This window comes from Hibiscus syriacus, unplaced genomic scaffold, assembly GCF_006381635.1.
Source record: "Hibiscus syriacus cultivar Baekdansim isolate YM2019G1 unplaced genomic scaffold, ASM638163v2 tig00110694_pilon, whole genome shotgun sequence".
Classification (NCBI taxonomy): Eukaryota; Viridiplantae; Streptophyta; class Magnoliopsida; order Malvales; family Malvaceae; genus Hibiscus; species Hibiscus syriacus.
Window position 1 is genome coordinate 3,342,338 of NW_024062828.1, and position 27,329 is coordinate 3,369,666.

Below are 27,329 nucleotides of genomic sequence, written 5' to 3' on the forward strand. Positions count from 1 at the left end.
CATGAATTATCAAACAAAGAGAACAAGAGAAAGATAGATTTTATTTTTAGGGTTTTTAGTCAAGTTTGGGTGAGTAAATTTTTTGGAATGCTGAAATGGGTTAAAAGGATTATTTTATTAAGTCGTAAAATAACAGTGACGTGTCATGTCAGGTGAAACTAACGGTAGGTAATGTCAGGGACCTTACTGAAAACGAACTAAAAGTTTGATGACTGTATTGTAAGTTTTAAAAGTTGGGTGACCAAAATGGAAGCATTCTAAAAGTTCGATGACCATTTTTGTATTTTACCCTTTAATCAATTGGAACATAGAGCTCAAATTACAGAACAAGCTTGTAATTCAAGTTTTTACAATTGTTGCCGATTTCCATCAGGCTCGACATACACCACGAATGGCAAACATGTTTATTTACTTTTACCAATACTCTCGAGAATTTGAACCAATCCTTGAAACCAGTGCAAAGTAGTGGAGAAAGAGCTGAAACAGATAAAGAATGTATCTGATAGAGGACTGAAAGCGATGGTTACTTTGAGAATCTTTAAAAGACTGGAGCCATGCTTGTTCCATCAAGCATTGAAACAACAAAATTTAATATGCTGAAACAGATGTGAAGATCTTTTCTTGTCAAACCACCTATATCTAAAATCAAGGAAAATTCTGGGAAAAAAGACAAGGAAAGCGACATCATGAAGAAACACCAAGTGAAACATACAAAATCAGGTTGAGATTGCTATGGTCATGCCATGGTAACATGAAAGGCTGCCATCTAGGAGATAGTAACAATGAGGGCCAAAACTTCATTCCAAAATAGTGCAAGACAAACTTAACCTCAACTGTCAATTTCACTTGAACCTGCAACTTCTAAAATTGTTTGGACCTCAGTAATTTTTCGACTTTGCATTTGTGCTTTAGTTGGATACTATAAGTATGAATGAATAATATTAAAGCGACCATAGCACAGATCACAAAATCAATGAAGCTATACAATTATGAATGCGAGGATCTGAGGCATGAATGCTCCAGTTGTTCCAGTCTTAATGTGATCTTGTCAATGACATGCATGAGACAAGTAGTCCAAACCATTTGATGATGAAGTTCCAACCAAAAATAAAAGTGAAGATGGTCTTTTCCAGACATACCTCAGAGCATTCAACTATGTTACAATTTAATATACGAAAACAGTATTCTCATTTCTAACAAAAGTGGTCGGTTTATCAGCTTTGTGTCCAGATTTCTTCTTTAGAACATTGTACCTGGAGCAGCTTAAATCCGACTTCCGCCGACTTTTCGGGGATTCGAGAGAAAGTTGGCGTATATAATCTTGCTCAACATCAAACAAAGATATAAACAGTTAATGCATCCAGAGATATATACATGCTAAGTCCCTTCATATGTGAAGCTTGAATATGTAGTAATTTAGGATAAGAGAGACAAATAGATGGTGCTCAGCGAAAAGGATTATATCAGTAAAAGGGCTTTCCAAAAAAAGGGTAAGAGCTTTGCAAAGGAACAAATTTCAAGTGATGACAAAGGAAATAGATTCTTGGATGTTAGATGGAAAGCTATGGCAGGAAAAATGCATGCTCTGGCAGGCAGAGGCTACAGTGTAATAAATGATTAGCCCTTTGTGTGGAAGAATATATTCTTTTGGACAAACAAGCATTCTTAATTGGTCTAAGAAGAAAATGGACGTATTACTGTGAATTTATAATTTTAATTTCACAAACAAACCGATTGCCACTCTTTCCGGAAGTAGAGAAGAAGAAAACAAAATAGATTTAGCTTACATCAACATCGACACACCCTGAATCAAACAAGGAGTTAAGCCCAAATCCAAGCTACTAAGCTGTGCAAAGCTCCACCTGCAGATTCCACACAAAATAGCTTAACACAAGAATTTATGTTTCTCCATAGATTTTAGAGGAAGTTCAAGGTAAGAGTCGAGAAAGAACCTCTGCAATGGAAACTTGAGTGATGCAGTACAGAAAGAAGGGGAAAAAATCCATCCAGTCCCTATGGAATTAGAGGAAAAGTATCCATTTTTCTCACACTTCTGGTTTTGGTTTTTCCATTATACAATACTGAGACATTAAGAGGAAAAAAAGAACAAGCCAATCGTGTCTCGAGGACCCTTTTCTTTTCTTTCTTCATCTTTCTCCCAAAGGTCAAAACTTTACTGGCCTGATCCATGGGAATCATCCTTAGCAGAGGGTTGCTGCTGTTGCTGGTGCTGTTGCGCCCTAGCTTGCTCCATCTGCTGATAAATCTGGCTCAAAGCATGAAAATTTAGAGCCCCAATATGACCGTCTTGAGACAGACCAAGTTCCAAACCAGGGAGTGGCTGATTAGCTTCACCCAAGATTGAGGTGAAACTCATCTGACCCATGTTACTAGGTGTCAAGTCAAAACCGGGAAAGCCAAGCTTTTGCAGATAATTGGAACTTTCAGTGCCTAAATTTGTTGTAGATGGTCCAGATGATGACTGGAACCCGTAACCACTGACAGGGGGCCATAACCCAGTTGCCACATGATGGGGTCTCCCCAAATTGTCAGCAACCATTGTATAACTGGTCCTACTGCTCCCTGACCCTATACTGGACCCCCCAAAATCTTCCATCTTTTGGTGCAACCCCGCTGATAGAGAGGCCCCTGGCTGTGATGAAACTGAGCCCCCAGCCGCTGCCAAAGCTGATGCCGGAATCGTTCCGCTCCCTGTGGCGGCAATTATGGACGGTTCAGCTTGTTGTAACAACCACTGTATTGTTTCCCCGTCAGATTTGTTACCCAATTCCCTTGTCAACTGAAAGATTCTAGCTGCACATAAAGCAGGCATCCTTATCCTTCTACCTCTTCCTTCAACTTTGGTATGTCTGTCTTTGTTGGAACTTCTCTTTGGGGCCAACTGTTGCTTCTTCCCTTCTCCTTTATCCGCCATCACAATCTGGAAATCCTTGATCTCAGATGCTTTATTCTCTCCCATGCTTTGATCCTCTACCTCCTGCTGGTGTTGCTGCTTGGCGCCCTTGGGATCCATAAACTGGTAAAAGAATGGGATTGGGGAATCAAACCAAAACCAAACACAAAAAAACTAAAAGAGTCCTCTTTGATTGAAGAAGATGACCTGAAAAGTCCTTGCCTTTCATGAGTTTTTACTGTTTTCTTTGACAAGATTGAAGAAGATGACCCGAAATGTGAAAAATTTTATTCTGTTTCACAAGATGTCATCTCTCTCTCTCTCCCATTGGCCATTGCTTTCATCGTTACCCTTTTCCTCACTGCAGTGAAGGTGAAAAAGGGGGGGGGGGTTGACTAACATCTCTGATAGGATAGCAACTTTAACTGCCAATTTCACCTGAAGACACTAATTCCTACAGAATATTATCATCTTACATTACTTTTCTTTTAATAATTACAGTCACACATCCCCATATCACCATATATGTAATCAATACATTGATGGATTCCTTCCCTTTCACTTTATTACATCTCCACCTTGTATTATTGCAGTTTGCAGCTGCAATATTAAAAGCAAATCTCATCTCTTGTAAGGAACTTAATTGCCATTTTGCATTAATGGTTTTCTAACAAGTAGCAACCTGATTTTGGATCATCAGTTTTACTTCTAACATACTCTAGGCCATCCTTCTCATACATTGCTAAAAAAATGAACGTTATATGTATATTTTAAGAGTTATGATCCACTTATAAGAAAATAAAACTCATTAGTATTATATAGATTTAGGACTATTGAATGAGTAAAAATAGATGGTTGAGATTGATTCATTGTTTTTTAGTATACTGAAAAAACAATGAATCAATCTCAACCATCTATTTTTACTCATCCAACAATCCTTAGTTTTACATTATATAACAGGATCATATCCCATATTTTAATCTCTAATTATACAAATAAAAAAAATCTCTAATTATAATTTGATACTTGAAATTTGTTTGATTCAGATTGATCCTTAAAAATATTAAAAATTTCCCAAAAAATATATTTAAAATTTTAAAAAAGATTAAAATAGTTAAAAAGTAAAAAAAAAAAAAAATTAGAAAAAACACAAAATATTGTAAATAAATTAAAACTATTTTGAAAAGCATTAAATATTAAAAGTAATTAAAAACTATTAAAAATCTTAAAATATCCTGAAAAATATTAAAAATATATGAAAAGCATTATAATATTAATCATAGTAGTACTCATGATTTTTATTTTAGAGTTTAAAAATTAATCATTTATTATAATACAACTCACAAGTGAGACAACATGGTTTGAGTTTGTTTTTGCAATTCTTTCTATAGTTTAAATTTTTGGTTTTTTATAATATTTTATATTTAAAAAATTTCAAATATTTGTTAATTGATTTAAAATTTTGGTTTATTTTAAATTTTCAAACATTTTAATTGCTTTAAATATAATTTTGATTGTTATATATTTTTAACTTTGGGGAGTTTTTTAAAATTTTTGTTTGAGAATTAAATAAGTTTTTGAATTTAAAAAAATTAATTTAGTCTCTACTACGTTACATAACACTTGGGTGGCCAAATTAGATTATCGCATTCATAAATTTAATTATGCATCAATATCGTAATTGTTAAAGATAGACTATATTAATAAGTATTTATGTGTAATACATTTACCTTTGCCTTTATTATTATTATTTATTTTCAATAAGTCTATTTGTAAGACACATTTTTTTCTGTCCTTTGGCACTTTTTTGGCCGTTTAATCATTATTTTCATTTATATTTTCTAAGGGTTGATTAGACATCACACAACTGATCAAGATGAACTTCTCTCTTATATTGTTGATCTTCCCTGCTTTGAACCCTTGGATTAGATTTGGATACCCGTTATGTGTTGTGGATAGTTTTTCATGTCGCTCGAGTCTGATTTGCGGTTTGTCAGTGGTCTTTCAGTAGCTTGATCTCCTTTTGTGGTTCTTTTGCCAAAGTGATCAGATCTGTTTGTATCTATCTTTGTTCGAGTTTTCTCGATTATATTTTAATATTTCCTTGTATGATCCTTATGTGATCTTAAGTTGCTAGTTTTGTTTCAATGATTATAAGAAATTGTCCTAAATATATACTTAATTTATGATTATGATTGTAAACCTTTATTGTAATATAAAATATTTTTTATTTGGAATAAAATTAGTGGTTTCTTTCATTATATATATATATATATATATATATATATATGTTTTTCGATGATGAATCAATTTAATTTAACGTGAGAGTAATATATATTGGATCATATATAATATTTGCCTAGAAATTGACGGATAAAGACTAGTCAACTTTTTCATACATATTTGTAGATTGAAGGACAATGGTTTACACATATATGAGAGCTCCCTTTTCATTTGTTTTTACACAATCTCATTGTCAGCACAGATTCACTTGGGGTCTAGAAAAGAAAGAAGATTGAACACAATTATTTGAAAAATATTATCCGATAAAATGAACAAGGTGGTGCTTAGCTGCATTTCTATTAATCTAGGTGATTACAAGTGGTAATATTTGTTCTAAAGACTCTCAATCATTTGACAATAAACACTCAAATATCCTACAATCGCTAGTGTTCGAACTTGAGACCTCTAGAAAAACAACCATTCCTTTAACCACTGAAATCGTTTGGTTCATGCTTACATGCATTTCTAAAGTTTAAGCCAAGAAAAATCATCACATTTGTTAAAGTAAACTAAAACCCTATAGATTGAGGAAAAAAGACAACAATTTCACCTTTGAAGTCCAATTTGATTCCTTATATAATTTAAGGCTAATCAACACTCCTTTTTAACTATTTCTTTGAAAGGGATTTGTTGTATATCTAATGCCTATTTTCTTTATTAACATATTTGGTCTATATGTATATCTTCATCTTAGAGGTTTTGAGTTTGAGCACGATGTCTGTAAGAGTATTTAAGTGTTTATTATGCAATAATTGACATTCTTTTAAACAGATACTACATTTTAATTAGGGGAGGAGCCAAGATTAAATATAAACAGGAGCCGAAATATTAATTTTTTGTGAAAAATACAATGACTTACTAGATATTTAAACTTACATTCAAAATATAATATCTAATTTGTCTAATAATTAAATTTATAATGACCTAAATTGTTATTAAACAAAAAAATTGAGAACATTGAATTATCATTCTTTTTTTTTTGTATAGCACTTGTTTCCAATCTATTAGTTGACTAATCCGGATCAAGTATTGCAGAGGCGAGGGCTATCCTCCCAACCCAGTTTGCTCCATTCACAATTGTCAAGATTCAAACCACTGACCTTGCTTAAGGGATCTAGTGCCTTATCCCGCTAGACCAACCAATTGTTGGTATTGGATTATCATTCTTTAGTTCACCCCCTACTTGATTAAATATCTAATAAATTTTTATATTTCTTAATTTAAATACTTAGTTTTACATTAACCAAAATACTATTAGATCAAAATCTATCGAATATAAAATAATTTTACAGGGGTCGAGTCCCTTTGGGCCCTAAGGGAGATCCGCCCCTACTTGTAATCACCCTATACTAATAAAAAAATAATCCCTTTTAAAACTGGATCACCATATCTAAATCAAATTTGAGGATGATATTGTAATTACATCTCTCAAGTTTATTCAAATCATAATGGTACCTTGAAATCTAACTACTGCATTCTTCTATATTTCCTCCTTTTGTCAACAAATTCTATCCACTTTTGCATGATATCTGGCAAAAAAATTGAATTTTTGATAAGGTAATTGGTTCAAATTTTCTTTTGCTTTCAAAATTCAAAAGTGGGCAGGTTGGCATTGCATGGTTATAGGGACCCATTTTCACTATTCAACTACAACCATGAGTATATCATTAGAAGAAAAAAAACCTGTATTTGAACCACACAAACTGTTTTAAAAACCTATAGCATCCAATAATTATAAGTGTACATCACTTGATGACCATGATAATGCTTACATCATGGTATCTATATCCACTACATGGTAGTTAAAAATACACATTACACTTTTGTCTTCTTATTCATACAATTCTTGTTCACCACAGTGGGGGATAAACTTGCATTACACGCACATCCCCTTTAATTAGTTTCCTCCTTTTTCTTTAATCATGCTCCCAAACTTGATCATTAAGCAACCCTAGGATGGTATTTTTGGGGATGGGTCATTGAACAAATGAGAGCATATATGAATATATATTTATTATTCACATGCTTTTGTCTTTTCTTTTTTGAAAGAAGTTATGACTTTGGTTTGGTGTGGAGAAGAGAGTAATCCCTTTGTGTTGTGAAGATAAACATGGTTGGAATGTGTATGTTAGTGATTGTATTGTTTGCCATATGTGTTTCCTATCGTGTAGACAAAAGGAGGCCCCCCTTTGAAAGCTAGCTTCAACCTTACATTAATTCAAAGATTGAATGGTACATCATCTAATTATTGATTTTGATGTACGAATCAAGCGATATCAGTAGTTAAGGAATTATTGTTATCTCTCTAGATGTTCCAAGTTTAAGCAAGTTGTCTATAGGTATGCTTGAGATTTCAATGTCAAATGCTTTAGAATCTTTTGAATAGATACTACCTTGTAATCACCACATACTAATAAAAAATTAATGATTATGATTTTGAATTACTGTTAAGAAATGAGATAAGCTTGGAATTTTGTTTTGTTTGTATTCATTTGTCACTCCCACTCCCATCAATCCCAAGGGCCTAATAATTTGAGAGCAAATAAACAAATATTTATAGCAATTTGGTTAGCATTAGATGGTGCAATTTGTTGATTGTCTTTTTTAGCATGGGGCAACGGCGTGATGATATCAAGTAGTGAAAGTTTAGGATTAGAAAATCCCTATTAAGAGACTAATCTACTATATTTGGGTATGAGATTTAGGTCGGTTGAATTAATTAAGATAAAATCTTGAAATTTGGGAGAAAAAAAAGTTTAGGATCCATTAATTGAGCACATAATTAAACTTTGAGAGAGACCCATCAATGAGCAGCAATCTCTAACTAAATGATAAGATTATGTATGGACCTCACCATTACCCTCACCATCTACACATTTGAGCAATATATGTACCTATCAGCTATCCCTTTCTCTTTTGATTTTAAGGTCTGTTTTCTTCTACCAATCTAAAAGATCAACCATATTAAATATTAAATGTTATCTTTTAAAATAATTGTATAAATTTGTTTGATTGAATTCTATTTTATTTTTTTCTTTAGGGTAAATTATGTATTTGCTCACTCAATTTTCACTTTGGTTCCATTTTGATTATCCAACTATTTTCTTTTTCAAAATCATATCTAAAGTAACATTTTGATTATATTTTGGTCACCTATCTTTAAAAAAGTTGACGATGATGTTGACGTATCGCCATAAGATAGTATCATGTCATCACTGAAAAATATCACATCAACAGTTCTGTTTATTTTTTAAAGGTGGGTGACCAAAACGGAACCAAAATGTAACGTTAGGAATGATTTTGAAAAAAATAGTTGAGTGACCAAAACATAACCAAAATGATAGTTGAGTGACTAAAGACGGTGTTTACCCTTTTCTTTATTACTTCCGGTTCTTTTTAATTTTGAAAAAAAGTTCATATTGGTTGCATATATATATATATATATATATATATATATATATATATATATATATATATATATATATATATATATATATATATAGATAGATAAAATCTATTACTTAACATTAAGATTACAATATTAAGCTACTAATACGACCAGGAGTTTGATTAGAGTTAAATTCCATTTATCTTTGTAAAAGAATAATTAATTAAAATTATGAATAAAATGATATTATTTATATAGATTTTCATAATTATTGAACCTACATAATTAAGTCGAGGACAGATTTATACAGAGTTTAATAACATTTTAGATCCTTATCAGTCTAAATTTAAGTAAAATTAAATTTTTTTCATCCAATTTTTTTAGACTAAATACATAATAAATTCTTATTATTTTGAATTTAGACATCTTGCCCTTCCCAATATTTGATCCTGACTCTGTACTTATAGAATTTGATAAATAATGATGAACATTCACACCTCTCACATTCCTAATACACTTGACATTGAACATTCACACCTCTGACATTCCTAATGCATGAATTCGAAACCTCAAAGAATAATAATAATTCTTGTAACACATTTAAACCGACTATCTCTTGAATGTTATATAAACAATAAAACCTACAGATCTAATGATCAATAAAAAAAAGTAATTCTCGTAGTTAATGATGATTCATGATAAAAAGAAGAGGGATGGAAGACAAGCATCCTAAATTTCTAATAGAAGCTTTACAAAAGCAAAGCCTTAATCATGATGAACACTTGCATACCCATTTGGAGCTTAAATAAAGCAAAGTCTAGCACGTACAAGTTTCAATCATATTCTTTTACCAACAATAAATTATATGAGATTTCTCAAATTTTATTCCTAATTTGTTGGAAACAAACGTGTATTTGCATATTCAGATTTCAATGGTGCAAATATTGGAAATGTACTCTCCATAAATAATATCAATTTTCATGATATATTTTATTTATAATGCTAAATTACACAAACATATACATTTTCATGATATATTCATATGGAAAATTGAATCGGAGAGAAATTTACGAGTTTTTGAACATCGTTAAACCAAAAGTGGGAAACTTATCAAACCCACAAGAATCTCCAATACCACTAAAAAACCACTTGAAGCAGCTCCAAACTAAATTTATACTCAGATATTTTCCAAGCCACTCAACTTGCTTCCTGCAGCAAACTCAAAAAGGTAAAAAACTATTCTCTCTAGTTATTTACGAAGCAAATCTTACGATTTAAAGTAGCTGTTTCATTCAAGTTGTAAATGCATGATTGTTCATTCAAGACTTTGCATTCTTCATTATCTAGTTTGACAACTCGCTTTTGTAATTAAGTTTTACATAACTGGGGCTGTATGTAACCTATGAAAAGGCAATGAGCAAAATGAATCAAATAAGTACCCTGCAAGCTCCGCACCAGAGTTGTTATGGAAACTATTTATCAACATAGCTGAGGCCGTTCCACTGGGATATGTGAGTTTATAATCCAAGACCATTATCTGATAAAAGTAAAGAGACATAATCAAAAGACTCACTTATAAAATAGCAATCGAATGCTAAAAGAAAACCTCCCAATATAGAAAAATTAGCCAGAAAACTAAAAAGAATTTTTCTTCTTTTCCCCCGATAATCGAGGTAAGGGGTTGTGATTCTAGAGATTGAAACCAAACTCTCACACCTCAGAACAGTTATACCTTACGAAGCGAAGCAACACTAAACAGCCCAAGGAAGCTGACAACAAAGAGGAAACCAATCATCCATCCAATCCCCAGGTTCTTAACATCTTCCGCTCGGTTTCCAGGGTAATCAACATCGATAAGATTATATGTTCTTTCATCCATATCAATCAGATACGATCCAAAACCCCCTACAAGAAACACAATCAGATATTAAACTCTCACACCTCAGAACAGTTATACCTTACAAAGTGGAGCAACACTAAACAGTCCAAGGAAGCTGACAACAAAGAGGAAACCAATCATCCATCCAATCCCCGGGTTCTTAACATCTTCCGCTCGGTTTCCATGGTAATCAACACCGATAAAATTATATGTTCTTTCATCCATTGCAATCAGACACGATCCAAACCCCCTATAAGAAACACAATCAGATAATAAACTCTCACACCTCAGAACATTTATACTTTACGAAGCGGAGCAACACTAAACAGCCCAAGGAAGCTGACAACAAAGAGGAAACCGAGCATCCATCCAATCCCCGGTTTCTTAACATCTTCGCTCGGTTTCCAGGGTAATCAACACTGATAAGTTTATATGTTCTTTCATCCATTGCAATCAGATACAATCCAAAACCTCCTATAAGAAACACAATCAGATATTAAACTGTCACACCTCAGAACAGTTATACCTTACGAAGCGGAGCAACACTAAACAGTCCAAGGAAGCTGACAACAAAGAGGAAACCAATCATCCATCCAATCCTCGGGTTCTTAACATCTTCCGCTCGGTTTCCATGGTAATCAACACCGATAAGATTATATGTTCTTTCATCCATTGCAATCAGACACGATCCAAAACCCCTATAAGAAACACAATCAGATAATAAACTCTCACACCTCAGAACATTTATACTTTACGAAGCGCAGCAACACTAAACAGCCCAAGGAAGCTGACAACAAAGAGGAAACCGAGCATCCATCCAATCCCCGGTTTCTTAACATCTTCGCTCAGTTTCCAGGGTAATCAACACTGATAAGATTATATGTTCTTTCATCCCATTGCAATCAGATACGATCCAAAACCTCCTATAAGACACACAATCAGTTATTAAACTGTCACAACTCAGAACAGTTATACCTTACGAAGCGGAGCAACACTAAACAGTCCAAGGAAGCTGACAACAAAGAGGAAACCAATCATCCATCCAATCCCCGGGTTCTTAACATCTTCCGCTCGGTTTCCATGGTAATCAACACCGATAAGATTATATGTTCTTTCATCCATTGCAATCAGACACGATCCAAAACCCCTACAAGAAACACAATCAGATAATAAAGTCTCACACCTCAGAACAGTTATACTTTACGAAGCGGAGCAACACTAAACAGCCCAAGGAAGCTGACAACAAAGAGGAAACCGATCATCCATCCAATCCCTGGTTTCTTAACATCTTCCGCTCTGTTTCCAGGGTAATCAACACTGATAAGATTATATGTTCTTTGATCCATTGCAATCAGATACGATCCAAAACGTCCTATAAGAAACACAATCAGATATTAAACTGTCACACCTCAGAACAGTTATACCTTACGAAGCGGAGCAACACTAAACAGCCCAAGGAAGCTGACAGCGAAGAGGAAACCCATCATCCATCCAATCCCCGGGTTCTTAACATCTTCCGCTCGGTTTCCAGGGTAATCAACACCGATACGATTATATGTTCTTTCATCCATTGCAATCAGATACGATCCAAATCCCCCTATAAGAAACACAATCAGATATTAAGATAGAGACAAGATCAAAAAATAACAAAAATGCTAGTATTTGTTACTTTTTTAATCATTTACAGCCCATAATTAATTAATTTTAGAAAATTCAGAGGCTCCGTAACAGCAAAATTAAGCTTCAAATGCTTTAAACTAAACAAGCGACAACGATTAATTAATTAATTAATCGAACATACAGTTATGTGTTCTTGAGTTTGTATTACCATTAAAAGCGAGGCCGTAACAAGCGACGACGCAAGTCTGAATTACAGTGTTTTCTTGTTTGGTAAAAGGCGAAACTCGGAACCCAAACTTAGACAAGAAACCGGTCCACGATTTTACGAAGAAGTATCCAAGCAATTCAGCGCCGACGTTCAACGTGGGAAACATCCCGGCCGTTAGATTCATCTTGTGTGTGATGATGCAAAATAGAGTCCCTAACAAGGCGCTCACCACGAGCCCTCTGATCGTTATATGATCTTTCCATTCGGGAACTCGCTCCGACTCAGCGCCGGCGTCAAATATTTCCGTTTCGAGAATCAGCGGCTCCGATATATCGATTCCCATGAATTTAGGATATGACCGGTTTTGTTCGTTTCGTCTTTCTTTTTCCTTGGGAAGTCAAACCATAGCTGAAAGTAGGCAGTCGGGTAATCAAGTGAAGGAGCGAGTGACACGTTTCTAAATTAAATGTCACTTAATTTTGGCAAAATTACATCAATAATTAGGGATGGGCACCGTTCCTAAACCCATCTAATTCATAGCGGTTCTGTTCGATTCAGATATATTTTAAAAAAAATTTAAGTTCAGGTAGAATTCAGATTTAGATAAAAAAATTTAACTGATTTGGCCCAAAATTTTTTTTATCTTATATATTTATTTGATATAATTATAAAAATACTCTTATATATATTATTATTTAATTAAAATTTTATTTTTATTAAATAAAAATAATATTTTTTATAAATATATTATCTCGGGTTGGATTAGGTCGAGTGAAGGGTGTATATTTTTTTTGGATTAGACTGGATCGGGTAGAGAATGTATAATTTTCGGGTCGATTTGGGTTGACCAAAAACCCGACCCGACCCAATCCAACCCATACCCATTCCTATCAATTATACTATTGGAAAAAAATTGAGAAATAAAATATCATAATTTTTATTTAACAATTGGAGTAATTTTTACATTACTTTGAAGTTTTTTACTTTTTTGGAAAATTATAATTTATTACAGGATAAATATTATTGATAGATGTCTCGTTAAAAAATTTCACTAAACCTAAATGAAAGAAAAAAGTATAATAAATTAATGGGTAAAATATAATAACTTTGGGCAAAGTCGCCACAAACGTATGATAATTTAGGCATAGTCGTCTTATTTTTAGGGTTATTTTTTCTTCAAGATATTAGTGTTCATTATCAAAATATTATGAGTCTTTAAATAAATATTATTTTATATTCACCCCAGATTTATCATAAAATATAATGAAAATTGTGAGTTTTAAGGAATTAAATCTTGCCATTTCTAAAATCGTAAAAAGTGGAGCAAATTTGAGACTGGATCAAAATAGTAGAAGAATGAAAATATATAAACTAAAATTGGAATTTTCAGGAATTATCCCTTTAAGAGAATATTCAGTTTAAGAAGGAAATTCAAATATTGTTATTTAGAATATATTTATATTTTAAATTTTTGAAATGATATTAAAATTATAAGGACTAAAAATTAAAATTTTCATAAAGTTAAAAATAAAAATTAGCGTTTAGTTTATTATAAAATATAATGTATATTCGTTTTTAATTTACTGGTGACATTGACAGGATTGATGGCAGTTATCGACAAATTTGATTTGATAATAATTTTATTTTACACTACAGATCAAATTGAAAGAAAATTAAAATTATAGGATCAAAATAGAAAATTAAAAAAAGCAATAAATTACACATATCAAATTCTTTTAAAATATTGATATATTTAAAAACAATTTGAAAATTTTGGTCAGATAGAAAAGAAATTCAAAGATTTGAAATTATAAAAAAAAAAATTAAGTTAAAGGTAAAACGATGTTTTAAGACAAAAATGACAACATTATGGAGGAGGAAAAACCGATCAGGAGCACGACCAACTGATGAGAAGCAAGAAAAAGATTAAAGCATCAGATTCAGAGGGTAGAGATTTGGAAGTTAGAATGGAGGAAGATAATCAATCGGATTTCACGAAGGACAAGGCAGGATTGGAGAAGCCTTCTTATCGCAGTATGCTCATAGGGAAAAGTCTGATCAATGGCTTTCCAAATTATGATGAGTTTGGTCCCATTGATAAGAATGATGGTCTTATAATGGTGGGATGTAAGGATTCTAGACCGTCTCTGAGCACCTCGGAAAGATTTTGAGCAAGTCTACATATTAAATGGTCTAATTGTTTGATTTTGAAACTACTTGGGAAATCGATTGGCTTTCGTGCACTGGATGAACAAATTAGAAAGAAGTGGATGCCAAAGGCGGAATATGAACTCATCGATGTTGGTGAAGGTTACTTCCTAATAAAGTTTTCTTCGCTGAATGATCTTAAATTCGCCTTGGAAGAAGGACCATGGATTATATATGGCCATTATCTTACGGTTCGTAAGTGGTTTGCGAATTTCCACATGTCCTCTACTACCATTGAATCTACCGCGGTTTGGGTTCGTTTTCCTGGTCTTCCGGTGCATTATTACAATGAATGAATGTTTTTTGCAATATGCTTGGTCGTACTTTGAAGGTTGATCCTAACACTAGTTATGCTTCGAAAGGTAGATTTGTTCTGGTTTGTGTTGAAACTAGATTTTGGCAAAGCACTTGTGCCAAAGATTGAAGTTAATGGGAGATGGTATTCAGTAGAATACGAGGGATTTCCACTGATTTGCTTTCATTGTGGAAAATTTGGCCACCGGGATAATTCATAATTCTCAATACAAGCACCCACTAGAGATGGCCATGAGGCGGTGCAAAAGGATCTAACCGGCGATCTGTCGGGAAACGGTGATTCAAGTATGGAAACCATTCCTAAGGAAACTAAGATATCCGGAGAATCTGTTTTTGGTTCTTGGATGATTGTTCATCGCTGTAAACCAAGGAAGATTACCAAGAATCAAGGAGATGTAATTGGGAAAGGCATTCACCAAGGTGGATCAAATTCTGGGTCGAGATTTTCTCCCTTGAATATTTCTCCAGACGAGATGGAGGCTAATACGGAAAGAATCTTTACTGCCTAGTCCCTAAGCAGGAATCATTGAGGGGGCGTAACTTGAAGTTGACCCACGTGGGAAATGGTAAAAAAAACAAAAACTTCGTCTGCGAAAGAATCTGACAGCTCCGCTGGTTTATTAATAAAGGAGAAAAATAAGGTGGTGGCAACAAAGGCCTACGTAAACACAAAAAAATTGCATGCAAATATTTATTTGGCTCCACATTCTTCCTCTTCATGTGTTAATGCTGTGGATTTAAATTGCACGGAGAATGTTGTTGCCAAAGATGTCACGATGGGAGAGGTAACTATTTTGATTGACCATATGTCTTCAGACAAACGAATATATAAACCCCATGATGCTTGTTTTATTCCACCGAGACCAGATGATAGTGGCTCTATTATTCCCACCTCCCACGGTGAGTCCTCTTGGGGCAACATGGTTATGGATGTCGATGAAAGTGTTCCCTCAAGTGAACATATCCAACTTGAGATCACCCTTACTATTTGCTAATGAATTTTCTTGTTTGGAATTGTCGAGGTGCTGGAAATAAAGCTTTTATGCGGAATACTTGGGATATGATTGACATTCACAAACCAAGTATTTTTGTAGTAGTGGAACCTCGCATCTCTGGTAGAACTACCCGATGTATTGCTAAGAATCTTAATTTTCCAAAAGTTCACATTGTTGATCTGATCAATTTTGTGGTGGAATTTGGATAGTATGGGATGACCAAGATGTTGTTGTTGATGTAATCAGGGCCAGCCCAATACATGTGCCTGATGGGCGACGGCTCAGGGCAGCATGTAGGGCTGGGGCATCAGTTTCTAATATTTAACAAGCATGCAAGTATGATATCTTGACTGGATTTTAAATAAACGACAAACAATATGCCGCCCTAATAAATCAAGCAGTTTGCTATCATCTGCAAGAAATACCTAACAGACAATGCATCACATATAGACCACAAAAGATGCAGGTTACATTATAGAGCTCGATTAGTTTTTCTAGTCACTTGAACTTAAGACATCTAACCCTTTTCCGGAAAAATAAAAACATGCTACATGCTATGATATTATTAAAGTGGACGGTGCCGAAGTGGTGACAACCGCAGCAGAGGCGCCAGTACCTGTGAAGAGACGGAGGCCAAGAGAAAGGAAGGTTCCCGTTACTCCATTTTCTAGAGCATTTGGGTAAATTGTGTGTATTTCTTTTAATGTTTTATCATTTATTGCTACTGCTAAATTATATGTTCCTTTTTTGCTACGTTTCTAACTAGTTATTTGTTTAACATCAAAAGTTTTGCTTCATTAGGAGCTGGTCTTGCTTGGGGAACAGTTCAGGAATCTGCCAAGAGACTTGTTTATGGTTCTCCAAACTCAAATGAAAAGCAGTCTGCTGTTTCACCATTCTTGTCCGAAAAAAATTATCATTCTTGTTTTTAACTCTAGATGTGAGTTCAAGTTGAATTCACAGTAAAATGATTGGCTTTTGTGGAGAAAGAACAGAACTTGTCATATCATATAATTCCTTCCTATGTTTTGTCTACTATACGGTAAGGGCATAAAATTATTATCTCGCCCAGGGCATTAAAATTCATTGGACCGGCCCTAGATGTAATATTCTCATCTCAGTAAGTAGTCCACTATGTTGTGAATATGGTGTCACGGATGTACTGTTTAAGCCTAGAAGAATTTTCCGAGTCTAATAGCATCCCTTGGGCTATTGCAGGTGACTTTAAGGATGTACTGTTTATGTACGAGAAGTTTGGCGGTAGGCACCCATTTACATCTCGATGTCGTTTATTTAACGATATGATGTCTAGTTGCGGGTTGCTTGATTTGGGGTTCCAAGGGCCTTCATATACTTGGTAGAATATGAGGCATGGCAATGCAAGAATATATGCAAGGTTAGATAGGGTCTTAGCGAATCCTAGTTGGCGAGCTCATTTCCCTGAAGCACTCGTTACTCATCTCTTGTGCCTTCATTCTGTTGAAAGTATTAAAATGGTTTTCAAGTTTGGTAACCAACTTTGAAAAAAATGGTTTTCAAAGTTTGGTAAATGTTTCTTTGAAAATGTTTTTCAAAGTTTGGTAAATGTTTCTTTGAAAAATAGTTTTTCAAAGTTTGGTAGATGTTTGTTGAAAAATGATAATGAGATAATCACAATTAATCCCTAGGTTTTAGGGTATTTACAAGATTAAGTCCTTAAGTTTCAACTATAAATACCCTAGCTCATTTAGCTTCAAAACCATCCCAAAAATCATTTCTTTCTCCCAATACTAGAGAGTTTTCTTGTGAGTAGTGAGTGTTTTGTAAACACCTGTAAATTTTCTCTCTTAGTAAAAGATCAGCAGCAGTCCGGAGACGTAAGCACAATTGGCTGAACTCCGTTATCAATTTCGGGTATTATTTTTCCGCTTTTATTTTGCATTCTCACAAATTTGGTTATAGGGAAATTACTTGTACTTGGTTTATTTCCCATCAACTGGTAATCAGAGCTTTTGGGTTGTGAATTTTGTCAAATTTTTGCGAGGTTACTATTCGGGTTACTATTCACGTGAATAGTGAATTTTGTGAATAGTGAAATTCGGTCGGGGATACGAGTTCGTCGACGGAGGTGTTCTAATACACGGCGGTTCGCAAAAATTGTCAGAAACGATCCAAACGAAGCCAGATTCGAGTGGGAGCGATGGCTGTAGACGAAGGGAAGGTGAAAATTGAAAAGTTCGATGGTGCGGACTTTGGATTTTGGAAGATGCAAATTGAAGATTTTCTATACCAGAAAAATCTATATCAACCCCTCTCAGGAAAACAACCAGAGGGCATGAAGAATGAAGACTGGGCTCTTCTCGATAGACAAGCCCTCAGAGTTATCCGACTGACGTTATCCCGCAATGTTGCTTTCAACATAGCAAAGGAAAAGACCACGGCGGGTCTTATAACGGCTCTCTCCAGTATGTATGAGAAGCCATCGGCCTCAAACAAAGTTCATTTGATGAGGCGATTATTCAATTTGCGGATGACGGAAGGGGCATCGTTGGCACAACACCTAAATGAACTCAACACAATCACAACCCAGTTGAGTTCAGTGGAAATTGAATTTGATGATGAAGTTCGAGCTTTAATTCTCTTATCATCTTTACCAGACAATTAGAATGCAACTGTTACAGCAGTCAGCAGTTCGTCGGGAAACATCAAATTAAAATTCGACGGAGAGAATCGGGTGAAGCATCAACCTCCTCAGCCTTGCACACAGAGTCCAGAGGGAGAACTTCAGAAAGAAATTCAAATCTTGGCAGATCGAAATCCAGAAGGGGAAAATCAAGAACAGGAAATAAAGATTTTACCTGTTATAATTGCGGCAAGAAGGGCCACTTCAAAAGAGATTGTCGAGCACCGAAGAAAAATACCGGTGCACAGGAATCTGCCAACATGACGGAGGAGACAGGTGATGCCATGATTTTAAGCGTCAACAGTCCGATTGAATCATGGATTTTGGATTCAAGGGCATCTTTCCACTCCACTCCATGCCAAGAAATCATGGAGAACTATGTCAATGGTGATTTTGGGAAGGTTCATCTTGCTGATGATGAAACCTTGAAGATCGTCGGAAAAGGAGACATCCGACTAAAGCTGACAGGAGTGAGACATATTCCTGGTCTTAAAAGAAATTTGATTTCTGTAGGACAACTTGATGGAGAAGGATACAGTACAACCTTTTCAGGTTGTGAATGGAAGATTACCAAAGGAGCACTCGTCATTGCTCGTGGTAAGAAGACTGGTACTCTCTATGTAACCTCAAATTTAGAGAATATCATTGCAGTAGCAGATGCTGATGGAAAATCAAACCTATGGCACCAAAGGCTTGGCCATATGAGCGAGAAAGGGATGAAGACACTTTTGTCAAAGGGGAAGCTGCCGGATCTAAAAAATGTAGATGTCGGACTATGCGAGGATTGCATCTTTGGCAAACAAAAGAAAGTCAACTTTGCAAAGATTGGTAAGACACCCAAGGCTGAAAAGTTAGAGTTAGTTCATACTGATGTATAGGGACCGTCTCCAGTTCCATCTCTTGCAGGCTCATTATATTATGTCACCTTCATCGATGATTCTACAAGGAAGGTGTGGGTTTATTTTCTGAAGAAAAAATCAGAAGTCTTTGATACCTTCAGAAAATGGAAGGCCATGGTGGAAAATGAGAATGGTATGAAAGTCAAGCGGTTGAGGTCTGACAATAGAGGAGAGTACAGAAATAGGAGATTCAGAGATTTTTGCGCAAACAATGGGATCAAGATGGAGACAACAGTTCCCATGACACCGCAGCAGAATGGCGTAGCAGAGCACATGAACAGAACTCTGAATGAACGTGCCAGAAGCATGAGGATACATGCCGGATTGCCCAAATTTCTATGGGCTGAAGCTATTAACACTGCAGCTTACCTGATCAACCGTGGGCCCTCAGTTCCTTTGGATGGCAGAATACCAGAGGAAGTTTGGAGCAAGAAAGAAATAAACCTTTCACACTTAAGAGTGTTTGGTTGTATTTCTTATATACACATAGACTCTGCTGAAAGAAGTAAACTTGATGCTAAGTCCAACAAATGTGCCTTTGTTGGTTACGGCGGTGGTGAGTTCGGTTACCGATTTTGGGACTATGAAAATTGGAAGATCATTAGAAGCAGAGATGTCATTTTCAATGAGAATGTGATGTACAAAGACAGGTCAACTGTAGAATCAAGCAGCTCCAATACCAAAGCTGAAACAAAGGAATTTGCTGAGTTTGAGGAGATTTCTGGAAATGATGTTCAGATCAGTCCTGAAGCAGTTCAAGAAGAACCAGGCACACCGGAACTAAGACGCTCCTCCAGAATTCCTAAACCAACCCAACGGTATTCTCATTCTTTGCACTACTTATTGTTGACTGACAATGGTGAACCAGAGTGCTATGATGAAGCAATGCAAGTGGAGGATTCAATCAAGTGGGAGTCTTCCATTAAAGATGAGATGGACTCGCTTTTGTCAAATCAGACGTGGGAATTAGCTGAATTACCACCAGGCAAGAAAGAGCTTCACAACAAGTGGATTTACAGGATCAAAGAAGAGCATGATGGGAGCAAACGCTACAAAGCGAGATTGGTTGTCAAAGGTTTTCAGCAAAAAGAAGGTATTGACTATAATGAAATTTTCTCTCCAGTCGTGAAATTGTATACAATCAGACTGGTGTTGAAAATTGTAGCTGCAGAGAATTTACATCTTGAGCAGTTAGATGTAAAGACAGCTTTCCTTCATGGTGATTTGGAGGAAGAAATCTATATGAGGCAGCCAGAAGGCTTCATAGAGGCAGACAAGAAAAACCTGGTATGCAGGTTGAAGAAGAGCTTGTATGGTTTAAAACAAGCTCCTAGACAGTGGTACCAGAAGTTCGATAGTTTCATGAGTAGCAGTGGTTTTACCAGATACCAAGCAGATCATTGTTGCTACATCAAGAGGTTCGACAATAGCTTCATTATTTTATTGTTGTACGTTGATGACATGCTCGTTGCAGGCTCAGACATGCAAGAGATTATAAACTTGAAGCAAAAATTGTCAAAGCAGTTTGCTATGAAGGATCTGGGCGCTGCAAAGCAGATTCTTGGGATGAGGATCAAGAGAGACACAAAGTCAGGGACTTTGATATTATCACAGGATGAGTACATCAACAAAGTACTCTCCAGGTTCAACATGCAAGATGCTAAACCAGTAAGTACACCTTTAGGTGTTCATTTCAGACTCTCCAAACAACAGTCACCAAAGACGGAGGAAGAACGTGCACACATGGTGAAGGTGCCGTACGCCTCAGTGATTGGAAGTCTGATGTATGCCATGTTTTGTACCAGACTAGATATTGCTCAAGCAGTGGGAGCTGTTAGCAGGTACATGAATAATCCGGGCAAGGTACACTGGGAAGCAGTCAAATGGATCCTCAGATATCTGCGGGGTACCACAAACAAAGCGCTTTGTTTCAAAGGTGAAGATACGATACTGACAGGCTGTGTAGATGCTGACTTAGCCGGAAATATTGACATCAGAAGGAGCACTACAGGGTATGTCTATACTCTAGGAGGAACCGCAGTGAGTTGGGTTTCTCAACTACAGAAGATAGTTGCTCTCTCCACAACTGAAGCAGAATATGTCGCTGCTACGGAAGCTAGCAAGGAGATGGTTTGACTCCAAATTTTCTTGGAAGAGTTAGGCAAGAAACAAGAAAACAATGTCTTGTATTGCGACAGTCAAATTGCTATACATCTAGCAAAGAATCCGTCTTTTCATTCCAGGACAAAGCACATACAATTGCGATATCATTTTATCCGGTCTCTTCTGGAAGATGAGATTTTGAAACTTGAAAAGATCAGTTGAGCTCAAAATCCGGCAGATATGTTGACAAAGACGGTGACTACAGACAAACTGAAGTTGTGTTCAACTTCAGTTGGCATGCTAGAGTAACAAGACTAGAAAAGCTGTTGCATTGATCGAGGTGTGAAGACAGATTAAAATCAGTCTTCAAGTGGCAGATTGTTGAAAGTATTAAAATGGTTTTCAAGTTTGGTAACCAACTTTGAAAAAAATGGTTTTCAAAGTTTGGTAAATGTTTCTTTAAAAAATAGTTTTTCAAAGTTTGGTAGATGTTTGTTGAAAAATGATAATGGGATAATCCCAATTAATCCCTAGGTTTTAGGGTATTTACAAGATTAAGTCCTTAAGTTTCAACTATAAATACCCTAGCTCATTTAGCTTCAAAACCATCCCAAAAATCATTTCTTTCTCCCAATCCTAGAGAGTTTTCTTGTGAGTAGTGAGTGTTTTGTAAACACCTGTAAATTTTCTCTCTTAGTAAAAGATCTGCAGCAGTCCGGAGACGTAAGCACAATTGGTTGAACTCCGTTATCAATTTCGGGTATTATTTTTCCGCTTTTATTTTGCATTCTCACAAATCTGGTTATAGGGAAATTACTTGTACTTGGTTTATTTCCCAACACATTCTGACCATTGTCCTATTCTATTCCAGCTGCATCCAAATCAGCTTTTTTCAAGAGACAATCGTCCCTTTCGCTTTCAGGCCATGTTGCTTTCTAGTGATGGCTTCCACGATATGGCGGCAAATCTTTGGTCCTCAGTTAATGGTGATTTTATGGATGATTCTAAATGGTTGGCGGATGAACTTATGGTATGGAATCGCGAATATTTTGGTAAATTATTTGGGAGGAAGAAACGTCTTATTGCGAAAATCAAGGATATACAGTGTATTCCTATGCAGTTTCGAACTCATCAACATGATATTCTTGAACAAAAGCTGATCACTGAGTATAATCTTATTCTTGAACAAGAGAAAACATTTTGGTTTTAGAAATCTCATGTTCAATGGTTGCAACAAGGGGACAAAACACGCGTTTCTTTCACCTTTCGACTATCACTCAGTGAAGACGTAAGAAAATTTTTATGTTGCACAATACGGATGGAGAATGGATTAGTGACCCCATTTCTCTTATGTCAATGGTTCACAATTATTTCTGGAATTTTTTTTCTATGGATTGTGTTGCGCATGACCTTCTTCCCTGTCTTAACTGCCCAACAATATCCCGAGATAAGTTTCAGACTTTATCTCGGTATGTGTTAGAAAATGAAGTACGTAATGCTCTCTTTATGATGAAACCTTGGAAGGCACTGGTAAAGATGGTTTTCACGTAGGTGTCTATCAAGAAATGTGGTGTACCTTTCAGTTTTCCCTTACTGAAATAATCAATTCATCTTTGGAAACAGGCTCTTTCCCTGTTGAGCTGAACTGCACTTTGATTGCTCTAATTTCGAAAGTAGCCCCCGAACTTGGTAAAGCAGTTTCGGCCTATTAGCCTTTGCACTGTCATTTATAAAATTATAACGAAAGTCTTGGTAAATAGATTAAGGCCTTTATTGGAAAAATTGGTTAGTCCTCTCCACGCAAGATTTATCATGGGAAGACAAGCTACGGATAATATTATTTTAGCGCAGGAGGTAATACGACGCTTTACAGGGATGAATGACTTGGTTGTTATTATGATCGATATGGAGAAAGCATATGATCGAATTCGTTGGGATTTTCTTGAGAAAATGTTAATTCAGTTTGGTTTTCCTCAAAAATGGATTAATCTCCTATTATTTTGTGTTCAAAGCTTCAAACTTTTTGTGCTTTGGAATGGAGAAAAGACGGAGTTCTGTAGTCCCTCAAGAGGTCTTCAACAAGGCGATCCCATTTCTCCCTGTTTATTTATCTTATGTATGGAGAGGCTCATGCATCTGAATCAAGATGTTGTCAATAATAAGCCGTGGAAACCAATTATCCTTGGAAGAAATAGCCCACAAATCTCCCATTTATTCATCGCAGACAATTTGATTTTATTTAGGAGAGCTATTGAATATGAGCTCGACGTTGGATTTGGGCAAGTACCTAGGTGTGCTGCTAATTCATGGTCGTCTCCAAGTTCACTTTGTTAAAAGTTCAAAGTTTGGCAATCAACCAATTTGAAAAAATGATTTTCAAAGTTTGGTAAATGTTTCTTTGAAAATGATTTTCAAAGTTTGGTAAACGTTTCTTTGAAAAATGGTTTTTCAAAGTTTGGTAGATATTTGTTGGAAAATTGTAATGAGATAATTATTATTAGTCACTGGACTTTAGGGTATTTATAAGATTAATCCTTAACCTTCAACTATAAATATCCTAGCTCATTTAGTTTCAAAATCATCCCAAAATCATTTTCTTTCTCCCAATACTAGAGAGCTTTCTTGTGAGTAGTGAGTGTTTTGTAAACACCTGTAAATTTTCTCTTTAGTAAAATATCTGCAATAGTCTAGAGACGTAAGCAAAATTGACTGAACTCCGTTATCAATTTCGGGTAATATTTTTCTGCTTTTATTTCGCATTCTCACTATTCTGGTTATAGGGAAATTACTCGTACTCTGTTTATTTCCCAATAACTGGTATCAGAGCTTTTGGTTGTGAATTTTGTCATTTTTTGCGATGTTACTATTCATAACTATTAAGTGAATAGTGAATAGTAAAATTTTATCGGCGATACGAATTTGTCGACGGAGGTGTTCTAATACATGACGGTTCGCGAAAGTTATCAGAACGATCCAAAGAAGCCAGATTCGAGTGAGAGTGATGGCTGCAGACGAAGAGAATATGAAAATTGAAAAGTTTGATGGTGTGGACTTTGGCTTTTGGAAGATGTAGATTGAAGATTTTCTGCACCAGAAAAATCTATATCAACCTCTCTCAGGAAAGCAACCAGAGGGCATGAAGAATGAAGACTAGGCTCTTCTCGACAGATAAACCCTCGGAGTTATCCGACTGATGTTATCCCGCAATGTTGCTTTCAACATAGCAAAGGAAAAGACCACGTCGGGTCTTATGGCGGCTCTCTCCAGTATGTATGAGAAGCCATCAGCCTCAAACAAAGTTCACTTGATGAGGCGATTATTCAATTTGCGGATGGCGGAAGGGGCATCAGTGGCTCATCACTTGAATGAACTCAACACAATCACAACCCAGTTGAGTTCCGTGGAAATTGAATTCGATGATGAAGTTCGAGCTTTAATTCTCTTATCATCTCTACCAGACAGTTGGAATGCTACTGTTACAGCAGTCAGCAGCTCGTCGAGAAACAACAAATTAAAATGCGATGATGATCGGATCTGGTACTGAGCGAAGAAATTCGACGTAAAGAATCGGGTGAAGCATCAACCTCCTCAACCTTGCACATGGAGTCCAGAGGGAGAACTTCAGAAAGAAATTCAAATCGTGGCAGATCCAAATCCAGAACGGGAAAATCAAGAACGGAAAAGAAAGATTTTACTTGTTATAACTGCGGTAAGAAGGGTCACTTTAAAAGAGATTGCCGAGCACCGAAGAAAAATATCGGCGCACAGGAATCTGCCAACGTGACAGAGGAGACAGGTGATGCCATGATTCTAAGCGTGAACAGTCCGATTGAATCATGAATCTTGGATTTAGGGGCATCTTCCACTCTATCCCATGCCGAGAAATCATTGAGAACTATGTCAGTGGTGATTTTGGGAAGGTTCATCTAGTTGATGATGAAACCTTGAAGATCGTCGGAAAAGGAGATATCCGACTAAAGTTGCCAAATCAGACTACCCGGACGCTGAAAGGAGTGAGACATATTCTTAGCCTCAAAAGAAATCTGATTTCTATTGGACAGCTTGATGGAGAATGTTATAGTACAACATTTTCAAGCTGTGAATGGAAGATTACCAAAGGAGCACTCGTCATTGCTCGTGGTAAGAAGACTGGTACTATCTATGTAACCTCAAACTTAGAGAATATCATTGCTGCAGCAGATGCTGATGAAAAATCAAACCTATGGAACCAAAGGCTTGGTCATATGAGTGAGAAAGGGATGAAAACACTTTTGTCAAAAGGGAAGCTTCCAGATTTAAAGAATGTAGATGTCGTATGCGAGGATTGCATCTTTGGCAAACAAAAGAAAGTCAACTTTGCAAAGATTGGTAAGACACCCAAGGCTGAAAAGTTAGAGTTGGTTCATACTGATGTATGGGGACCATCTCCAGTTTCATCTCTTGCAGACTCATTATATTATGTCACCTTCATCGATGATTCTACAAGGAAGATGTGTGTTTATTTTCTAAAGAAGAAATCAGAAGTCTTTGATACCTTCAGAAAATGAAAGGCCATGGTGGAAAATGAGACTGGTCTGAAAGTCAAGCGGTTGAGGTCTGACAATGGAGGAGAGTACATAAATCGTAGATTCAAAGATTTCTGCGCAAATAATGGGATCAAGATGGAGACAATAGTTCCCATGACACCGCAGCAGAATGGTGTAGCAGAGCGCATGAACAGAACTCTGAATGAACGTGTCAGAAGCATGAGGATACATGCCGGATTACCCAAATTTCTATGGGCTGAAGCTATCAATACTGCAGCTTACCTGATCAACCGTGGGCCCTCAATTCCTTTGGATGGCATAATACCAGAGGAAGTTTGGAGCAAGAAAGAAATAAACCTTTCACACTTAAGAGTGTTTGGTTGTATTTCTTATGTATACATAGATTCTGCTGAAAGAAATAAACTTGATGCCAAGTCCAACAAATGCGTCTTTGTTGGTTATGGTGGTGATGAGTTCGGTTACCAGTTTTGGGACTATGAAAATCGAAAGATCATCAGAAGCAAAGATGTCATTTTCAATGAGAATGTGATGTACAAAGACAGGTCAACCATGGAATCAAGTAGCTCCAACACCGAATCTGAAACAAAGGAATTTGTTGAGTTTGAGGAGATTTCTGGAAATGATGTTCAGATCACTCCTGAAGCAGTTCATGAAGAACCAGTCACACCAGAACTAAGACGCTCCTCCAGAATTCCTAAACCAACCCAAAGGTATTCTCCTTCTTTGTACTACTTGTTGCTAACTGAAAATGGTGAACCAGAGTGCTATGATGAAGCAATGCAAATAGAGGATTCAGTCAAGTGGGAGTCTTCCATGAAAGATGAGATGAACTTGCTTATGTCAAATCAGACGTGGGAATTAGCTGAATTACCACCAGGCAAGAAAGCACTCCATAACAAGTGGATTTACATGATCAAAGAAGAGCACGATGGGAGTAAACGCTACAAAGCAAGATTGGTTGTCAAAGGCTTTCAGCAAAAAGAAGGTATTGACTACAATGAAATTTTCTCTCCAGTCGTGAAATTGTATACAATCAGACTGGTGTTGAAAATTGTAGCTGCAGAGAATTTACATCTTGAGCAGTTAGATGTAAAGACAGCTTTCCTTCATGGTGATTTGGAGGAAGAAATCTATATGAGGCAGCCAGAAGGCTTCATAGAGGCAGACAAGAAAAACCTGGTATGCAGGTTGAAGAAGAGCTTGTATGGTTTAAAACAAGCTCCTAGACAGTGGTATCAGAAGTTCGATAGTTTCATGAGTAGCAGTGTTTTTACCAGATGCCAAGCAGATCATTGTTGCTACATCAAG

The 27,329-nt window shown here is 36.0% G+C and overlaps 2 protein-coding genes across 6 annotated transcripts; both read right to left on the reverse strand.

The window, feature by feature from the left end:
• Window positions 1–1,004: 1,004 nt before the first annotated feature.
• Window positions 1,005–3,189, reverse strand: LOC120138498 (transcription factor TCP20-like). Its single transcript, XM_039153948.1, has 2 exons — window positions 1,953–3,189; window positions 1,005–1,862 (listed from the first exon to the last, which is right to left on the reverse strand). Exon 1 carries the CDS (start codon window positions 3,032–3,034, stop codon window positions 2,174–2,176), a length of 861 nt encoding a protein of 286 aa, XP_039009879.1. The 5' UTR covers window positions 3,035–3,189; the 3' UTR covers window positions 1,005–1,862; window positions 1,953–2,173.
• Window positions 3,190–9,621: 6,432 nt separating this feature from the next.
• LOC120138514 (probable metal-nicotianamine transporter YSL6) lies at window positions 9,622–12,689 on the reverse strand. Of its 5 annotated transcripts, XR_005517544.1 has the most exons (5): window positions 12,293–12,685; window positions 11,889–12,061; window positions 10,991–11,611; window positions 10,318–10,490; window positions 9,652–10,122 (listed from the first exon to the last, which is right to left on the reverse strand). XR_005517544.1 is itself a non-coding variant. In XM_039153960.1 (4 exons), the coding sequence occupies exons 1-4, from the start codon at window positions 12,633–12,635 to the stop codon at window positions 9,653–9,655; spliced, it is 756 nt and encodes a 251-aa protein (XP_039009891.1). In that variant the 5' UTR covers window positions 12,636–12,689; the 3' UTR covers window positions 9,622–9,652. The 5 variants fall into 5 exon arrangements, 1 of the variants encoding a protein (XP_039009891.1); XM_039153960.1 differs by lacking the exons at window positions 10,318–10,490; window positions 10,991–11,611 and having other exon boundaries at window positions 9,622–9,794; window positions 10,025–10,122; window positions 12,293–12,689; XR_005517546.1 differs by lacking the exon at window positions 10,991–11,611.
• Between the last annotated feature and the right edge of the window lie 14,640 nt (window positions 12,690–27,329).

What these genes read in the sequence shown, in the direction of transcription:
- LOC120138498 (XM_039153948.1), bottom strand. Translation starts at nt 3,034, where the DNA reads ATGGATCCCAAGGGCGCCAAGCAGCAACACCAGCAGGAGGTAGAGGAT.
- LOC120138514 (XM_039153960.1), bottom strand. Translation starts at nt 12,635, where the DNA reads ATGGGAATCGATATATCGGAGCCGCTGATTCTCGAAACGGAAATATTT. An exon ending in TTACGGCCTCGCTTTTAATG is followed by an intron (nt 12,062 to 12,292) that starts GTAATACAAACT and finishes TGTTTCTTATAG; the next exon opens with GGGGATTTGGATCGTATCTG. An exon ending in GTGTTGCTCCGCTTCGTAAG is followed by an intron (nt 10,123 to 11,888) that starts GTATAACTGTTC and finishes TACTTTTATCAG; the next exon opens with ATAATGGTCTTGGATTATAA.